Source organism: Belonocnema kinseyi, chromosome 6, assembly GCF_010883055.1.
Source record: "Belonocnema kinseyi isolate 2016_QV_RU_SX_M_011 chromosome 6, B_treatae_v1, whole genome shotgun sequence".
NCBI lineage: Eukaryota > Metazoa > Arthropoda > Insecta > Hymenoptera > Cynipidae > Belonocnema > Belonocnema kinseyi.
Window position 1 is genome coordinate 21,029,751 of NC_046662.1, and position 8,833 is coordinate 21,038,583.

Sequence of the window (8,833 nt, forward strand, 5' to 3'; positions counted from 1 at the left end):
AAGAACTAAAATTCGAATTGGTCGAACACCCACCGTATTCACCAGATTTAGCCCCCAGTGACTTTTTCTTATTTCCAAACTTGAAGAAATGGCTCGGTGGACGGAGATTTCCAGACAACGAAGACGTCATTGCCTCTGTAAGTGCTTATTTTGAGGAACATCCGAAAAATCACTTTTCTGAAGGATTAAAAAAACTTGAAAAGCGATTGACCAAGTGTATAGAGCTCCAAGGAGATTATGTTGAAAAATAAAAAAAAATTTACCCAAAAAAAATTGTTTTTATACTTCATTCTAAGGACTTATTGAACTAGCCTCGTACCATACCAAAATTGTGTATTCTTTTGGAATCCCTTGAAATATCGCTTACGGTAAAAATAATTGATATATTTTGTATAGATTGAGTTACACATATAAAATCTTACATAAGAATGGTGAGGATCTAAATGTTCTAAAATCTTCCTTAGGTAATGAATGGACGTTTCCTTAAAAAATACTTTCTCTCCGAATTGAACAATTTTTTACAGGTTCGTTTAGTAAGTATGCGATTCAATTTTAGAATTAAAAAATATATTTTCCTTTCACTAGACTACATTGGGTATTAAAAATAGACGTATGCACATAAAAGTAAAGCAAAAAAGTAATTTACACTTTTATCCATCTTTCAGAGTCATTTATGTTTATATTTTTGAATAATTTTCTGCACTTTACAATTCGTAAATTGTTAGACAAATCGTCTCATTATTTTTCTGTAAAAAAATGTATCCTCGGTTTCTTTTCGAAGTCATAAAATTGAACTTTTGGAATCTTGCAGATCTCCAGATTCATCCTGGTTACAAAAGGTAAAATTTGATTTTAATCATTAATTTTTTCATGTAAAAAATATTTGAAATTGTTTGATTTAATAACCTACCTGTTGAGATATTCGTGATTTTTCGTAATTAATCTTTACGTAATCGATCTTTGACTTCCTTCATCATTATTTTCTTCGATTTTTTCGTAAAGGCTTCCATCGCTGCTACTTTCGCTTTTATTGTCTTCACTCTCTTCACTTTCGTCACTTTCTTCACTCTCGTCAGTCTCTTCTTCCTCGGAATTTTCTTTTCCGTCTATAACTGAAATAATTATAGAGAAAATTGAAATTTGAGAATATTTCGGGCGATTTACAATAAATCCGAAATATGCAGCTTTCAAATCTTAAATTTTCCAGATACAAATCTTTCTGAGACAATTAACATGTTTGTCAATTTAAACCATTAATTAGACAAACTTGTGATTATGAGGAAATGTTAAGCTTGGAATCGTTAGGAACAAGAGACTATTTTATAGCTACTATTTTTTTAGTTTATCTGTTAGAAACGACAAAATATATAACATTTATCCTATCTACGAAAAGTGATGTTGACAATGTTGTCGAAACTCCAATTGGTTTTCAGTTTGTTTATCTATTAATAAAGATTAACGAATTTTCTGCACCATTCGTTTTGTAATTCAAAATTTTCAAATACGTTATCTTATTCGATAAAATTGATTTCTAAATTTCGACAGATTTGAATTTCTTTAAATTCTTAAGAAAATTCAAAATGATTTTTTATCTTTAAAAATTAGTTTTAGGAGAATATTTAAAAAATTTTCTAAGCATTTCAAATGAGTGCCTAACATTTTAAATAATTTCATTCAATTTATTCAAGATTTCGAAAGAAAACTTTAAACAAATTTAAATAATTTTGAAAGTATTCAAGAGGATAAAAAAATTTCTTAAAATTCTTGACAAAATTTAAAATAAATTTTTTTGGATAAATTTAGTTTTAAAGAAAATATAAATACATTTCGACACATTTATCAACAAACAAATTGTAAAAGATAAGTAAGTATAATTATAAGTATATTTATAAAATTTGGATAATTTTTCAAAATTTTAAGAAAAATTCGAGTCAGTTTAAAAAGATATTCAGGGATTTAAGAAGTTTTGAAAAGATAAAAAATATTTTAAAACTTGGAAAGATTTCAGAAAATTAATTAAATATTTTTAAATTTCTCAAAAGTTCTGATGTTCCTAAACATCTTTCAAGCTGGCTCGAATCTTTCCCGAAAGATTATAGAATCATATCAAATAGAAGAATTATCTTTCAAAATATCTGAAATCTTAAAAAATCTTTTTGAATTTTCTGAAGAATCTTATGGAAATTATATTTATATAATTTTAAAAACTGACTGATAATATAATTATTTGCTTGTTCTCAGATATCAGAATCTAACTTTTTTAACTTTTAACAAATAAATAGTTTAAAGTAAAAAATATGTCTTTCTTAAAGTCTAGTTGTTCACTTTGATTATAATTTTTTGTTCTAAAACAATTCTTTAAGCTTCGGTTATAAATGAAATAACATTGATACATTTCTAGAATAAATTATTAGATAATTAAAATTGAAATAATTTTATAAATTAAATTTCAAATGACTTAAGTTTTGTTTTAAGATTTTAAGATTTCAAAACAGATTTCAAAACAGATTTCAAAATAATACGAAGGGAATGCATAAAAAGATTTCAAAACATTTTAAAAGATTTCAAAACATTTTAGAAGATTTCCAAAATACGCAAATAAAAAATCTGGAAGATGTGGTGTCAATTTCAAAAGCTTGAAGAAAATAAAAAATTTCTTAATATTCCTGGAAAAATCTTTGATAACTTTTTATTTTGAAAAATTAATTTTAAAAGAAAATTTAAAAAGATATCAAAAGCTTTCTATAAATAATGAGAAATTTTGAAGAATCAAGGGTAATTTTTTTAATTTTGGAAGATTTTTCTGAATTTGAGGAATAATTCGATTTAGTTTAAAAGATAATTAAGAATTTTGAAAGTTTTTAAGATATTCAAAATATTTAAAACATTAGAAGATTTCCAAACTTTTTTTTGTTGAATTTTTTTAAGAATCGTAGGAAAATTATATTTATATAATCTTTAAACTAATTATTAGAAATAAACTTAAAAAAGAAATAGTTATTCAAAATTTTTATTTTGTATTCAAAATTATTTTCCCCCTCAAATTATTATTAGGATGATTTTTTTTCTTTCTCGACTAAAAAATCTTTTTTGGTTGAAAAATCATCTATGTTATTGAAAATTCGCCTTTCTCGTTTAAAAATTAATCTGTTTTGGTTGAGAATTCAATTATATTCTTGGAAATTCATCTTTTCGGTTAAAAATGCAACTGGTTGATAATTAATTTTTTTGCTCGTAGATTCAACTGCTCAGTTAAAAAATAATTTTTTTATTAAAGATTCCTAATTTTAGTTGAAAATTCATCTTTTTATTTGACGATATAATATTTCATTAAAAATTCGTCTTCTTGAAAGAAAATTGATCTACTTTGTTGAAAATTAATACATTTGGCAAATAATTGAACATTTGTCTAGAAAATTCTTTTCTTTTGAAACAAAATTCACGAGGATTTAACATTTTTGTTTAGAATTGGTCTTTTTGTGATGAATGCAACTGTTATTTATTTAAAATAAAAACATTTTTTAGTTGAAATATTAATTATATATTATATTTTTCTTTAAAAATTTATCTTCTTCGGTTGAAAATGTAACTATTTGTTTGGAAATGACCTTTCTTGTTGACATTTTCAATTGACATATCAGAAATCTTAACAAATGTTTCTGAATTTTGTCAGAAAGCTTAGAAAAGTTATAATTATATATCATTGAAAAACAAATAAAAAAATAGAATGTTATTTGAAATAGTTATTTTGTATTAAAAATTATTTACATTGAAAAGTTGCGCGCGTAGCGCGATTGATGACGCTAATTAGAATAAAATAGATGATGAAATATTTGACGTATGGCAATTTGCATTCTAAATTCGATTAATGCGCATCTCTTTATTTAGAATAATTGAAATTTTGAAATTAATTCTTTTTTCTTTTTTAAATGAAAAATAAAGAATAAATTTTCAGAGTATCGTCAAAAGGGGTAATTTCGGATATGTGGGGAAATTCGGACATTCATAGATTAGTTCAAATTACTGAAGGGGATTTAAACCAGAATCTAGAAACAGTTAAGGCCTTACTAAGGCTTTAACTGGTTCTAGATTCTGGGTAAAATCACCTAAGTAAATTTAAATATCAACTTAGAAATGTCCGAATTCACCCCACATGTCCGAAATTACCCCGTTGGTCAGTATTTAAGAAATTGATGATTTTTTTTGGCTTAATCTTCCCTCTTATCAATTTCAAACAATCGTCCAGAATTTTTCAACAGATTTCAAAAAGGATTATTTATCGAACACTGCAATAACAACACTAATCACATGATATAAAAGAAAAAAAATGATGAAACGTACTATAATCCCATGGCTCGATGGATTCGAAATAAGCGGTGACGCTAAAATCATGATCCGGAAACTTGACTCTCCTGTTGCTTTTCTTCTTGCAAAAGGACATAGCGCTCCTCAACAATTTCCCATCGATGATGATAAAAGGGGAAGGAGGAGTGGAACTGTTTGCAGTTCCAAATCTTGGAAAATATAATTCATGGGATATGACTCTTGGCGTTGGAATATCCTTTTCCTCGTGAGGTTTCTTCGTTTTCCTCAAAGAAATAGTCTTTTTGGTGCTCATCGCTCATGAGACATATTTTTCGGGCCCGATTATCACCACACTCTTTAATTAATTAATTAATGAGGCAGAGAACTTCCTCTGCAGAAATGTGCACCACTCGATTTACAAATGCCATCATTGTCGCTATTCGATGCAAGTGATTAAGAGCTCAGGATCTAAGAATAGGGATCAGTGACGAAGCAATCGACATCTAAAAGTAAAACGGACTCTAAGTGCCGAGTCAATGGAGTAGCGACCCTATTTTATTGTTTTCATTTATTTATTTATTTGTTTTGTGTCCTAGACTTCTTTTGTGAACTTGGTTGAAACATGGTGGGGCTGAACCAAAATTAATTGCCAGGTCCTTGCATATGGGATATCCCGACTGATTATGGCACTCTATAATCTATAGGCCTAAATAAAAAATCTACCAAGCCTTTTTTCAAATAGTCGATTGGAAGAAATCCAGGGATTACAATCCGTACACTTTTTTTACCTGATGCCCTCTTTTATTCCTCCTTTTATTTTATTCCTCCCTTTATTTCGACAAAAAAAAACTCGTTTCTGTGTTTTTACTTATTATTACAGTTTCAAAATGCACCTAATCCTTTAATTTCTTTAAAATATTTGCATAAAAAATATTAATATACTAAATAATACTGTGTACCAGTATTATTTATGTTAAATGAAACCTGAAAATGTGCTTAATTCAATTAGAAAAAATAGCGCTTACTGTGTTTCGACCGGGAACAGACATTTTATGTCTAATACAAAAAAGTAATTAAAAGAAATCTAGGAATTACACTTCGTCCACTTCTTTACCTAAACCCTTTTTTATTTTACCCTTTATGTTAGTCAGTAACCACACGGACATTTTAAGACCATACACAAAAAATCTAAGACATTTTTGAAAAAGTCGATTTTTATGTTTAATACAAAAAAAAGTAATTAGAATAAACGCAGGGATTACAGACCGTCCACTTTTTTTAACCCAATCCTCTTTTTTAGTCCTCCCTTTATGTTAGTCTATAACCACACGGACATTTTAAGGCCATACACAAAAAAATCCCTCTCCCTCTATGTTAGTCTATAACCGCACAAACATTTTAAGAATCATAAACAGAAATTCAAGAGATAAGAGAATGTGAAAGAGATTCTTTTTGTTGTTACCAATTTAAAATATTTCCTAAACGATTTTTTTCTAATTCTGTAGATTTTAAGAAAATTTTTGATAGCGACAAAATCGCTAGCGATTCAATCGAGAAACGAAACCCGGAAAGGATTTTTCACGAAAATAGGGGAATGAATTCTTTTAAATAATATTAAAGTTTGTACTATATTAAATTCAATTTTAAACGGTTCAAGCTGAATCCTCAACCAAAAAGTTGAAGTAGTTCAACTTGATTTTTCTACCAAATTTTAATTTTCAACCAAATATAGTTAAATTTCCTATGAAAATTGGGCCAATAGACGCCCCCCCCTCTCAAAATGAATTTTCAACTAAAATGATGAACCTTCTACAAAATGAAATTGGTTTACGAATTTTTTACCAAACAGTTGAATTTCAACGAAAAAGGATAAATTTTTAATAAAATTGTTGATTTTTTAACAATATAATTAAATTTTTAACTAATTAATTAAATTTTCAACCATGAAAGACAAATCTTTGAAACGAAAAATGTGATAGTTGATATCTTAATTTCGAAAAAAAATGTTTGACTACAATCTAAATAAGACGAATTTTCCAAAAAATAGTTCATTTTTCAGTCAAGAAGGAAAAACAATTTTACCCGAATTCTTAAACACTCAAGCCAAAAAGGCGATTTTTCTAAAAAATAGTTGAATTTTTATTAAGAAAAGATTTTTCAGACAAGGCAGAAAACAAATTTTAACCAAATTGTTGAATTTTTGAGCCTAAAAGACGAATTTGGTAAAAAACAGTTGAATTTTCAACTAGAAAACATGATTTATCAACAAAAAGGATAAAGTTTTAAGAAAATTTTTGATTTTTGAACCAAATAATAAAACTTTCGACCAATTAAATAATACAATTTTCAATCATAAAGGACTTGATCCAGTTAAGAAAAAAAATGTTACCCAAGTTGTTAAATTTTCAAGCCAAATATACAAATTTTCAACAAAAAAAGACTTCAGCCAAGAAAAATAATTTGTAAACAAATGATTGAATTTTCAAGCCAAAATAGAAATTTTCTAAAGTCTTAAAGGTCATTTCTTTCCGTAAAAATGTAATAATTTTTGGTAAAAAATGCGGCTATTTGGTTCAAATTTCGTCCTTTTTGGTCCTTTTTTAAGTTAATCTTCTTGGTTGAAAATCAGTCTTTTTGATGTAAATTCATCGTTTTGGTTGAAAACTTAATTACATATTTCAATTTTGTGGAAAATTTATCTCTTTTTTGAAAGTTCAACTAGTTGGTTGTAAACATTATTTTATTTTGGCTTGAAAATTCAATAATTTGGTAGTATTAACTTTTTTAGTGAAAATTTAATTATTTTGTAGAAAACCAATCTTTTTGGCTTAAAAGTTTGGTTTCATTTGGATAAAATTCCATCTTTTTGGGTAAAAAAGTAAATGTTTGGTTGAAATTTCGACTTTTTTGCTAGCAGGTTAATCTTCTGGGTTAAAAATTAATCTTCGTGGTAAAACAATGTAACTATTTCGGTAAAAATTGTAACTATTTGGTTCAGAATCCATCAGTTTATTAGAAAACTACACTATTTGTTAGAAAATTACCTTTATTGTATAAAAGAAATTCTATAATTAACTGATTATTTCGTAGAAAAATTTCTTCCATTGGCGTCTCTTAATTCTAATCTTCGATGATAGTGGACCTCTTTTTCTGTGTGCCAGTTTTTTTCTTTGGCTCGCTGTCAAATATTTTCTTGACAGTTCTTCGTATCGCTATCTACTTAATGTGCCTTAACCACCTAAGACATACTCTTTTTATTTGTCCTAGAAGTTTAGATCGTTCTCTGAATTACTTTTTTTACTCTAGTTATTCGTCGAGAGCACGTGACATAAATAGCAACATTTTAACGTGAATTCTTTTAAAAAACGGAATAAAACAATTTCAGATTAAAATTTTTATAAATTTAAAATTTATTTATTTATTTCAAACAAAAATTATAACTTTATACATTTTCATTTAAAAAGTACGAATTTTCAACAAACCAGTTGAATTTTCCACAAGAAACGATGACTTTTTAACGAAATTAATAAATTTCCAAAAAAATAATTAAATTTTTAACTAAACTGATGAATTTTAAACAAAATGGTCGAATATTCAAAAAAAAAAAAAAAGATTAAACGTCAACCAAAAACAGTTGCATGATAATTATACGGTTTTATTCAATTTCAAATCTAATTCAAATATTATTTCAGTCTAAAATATTCAATTTTTAAACTATTTAATAACATTTTTTAAAAATATTTAGCAATATTTGACTGTTCGAAATAGTTAGAAATAGAAAGCCTTGAGGAAAAATTACAGGAAGCGTTGGGAAGTGAGGGGATATGAGAAAAGTGAGGGTAGGGAAATAAGAGGAAGGGCCGTTGAAGCTCCCCTTACTTCCTAACCTCTCATATCCCATTCCCTGCCCTCCCTGCACCTTACCCAATTCTCCTCCCGATCTTTTTGAGTTTTTAAAAAAATAATTTTTTTCAAGATTAATCTGAAAAGATGTAAAATAAAAAGAAAGCTTTTTTTTTAAATTAATACAAAAAGAAATCTTTTAAAATAAGCTAAAAAAATTTTTTTAATTCGTATTTAAAAAACTAAGCTAAATCATTAAAAAAATTGAATAATTTGGGAAGTTTAGAAGTTAAAGAATCTAAAATACACCATTTTTGCCAAGTCTAAAAAATATGTAATAGAATAAAATTAGAAAAGTAATAGATTTACTATCTTCAAATAACTTTCCCTAAGAATAGCCCCTTTTCCAGTTTTTTTTAAATAAATATTTTTAAGATTGTTTATCTGAAAAGATATGAAAGAAAATAATTTTTTTAAAGTGAATTAAAAATAAAAGCTTCGAAAACTCCAGAAGTTAAAAAATCTAACAATCTAAATCTTTAACAAGAAATAAAAAAATAGGATAAAATAAAATTAAGAAAATAAATACGGACTAAATACTGTAAAGTAATTTTCCATAAGATTAACCCCTTTTCCAGATTTTTAAAAATGAATGTAATTAATATAAATTTAAAATAAATATAAG

The 8,833-nt window shown here is 26.5% G+C and overlaps 1 protein-coding gene across 1 annotated transcript; it reads right to left on the reverse strand.

Annotated features, from left to right (window-relative positions):
• Window positions 1-641: 641 nt before the first annotated feature.
• On the reverse strand, window positions 642-4,764 carry LOC117174353. The gene is made up of 3 exons (XM_033363402.1): window positions 4,342-4,764; window positions 911-1,112; window positions 642-826 (listed from the first exon to the last, which is right to left on the reverse strand). Exons 1-2 carry the CDS (start codon window positions 4,616-4,618, stop codon window positions 946-948), a joined length of 444 nt encoding a protein of 147 aa, XP_033219293.1. The 5' UTR covers window positions 4,619-4,764; the 3' UTR covers window positions 642-826; window positions 911-945.
• Between the last annotated feature and the right edge of the window lie 4,069 nt (window positions 4,765-8,833).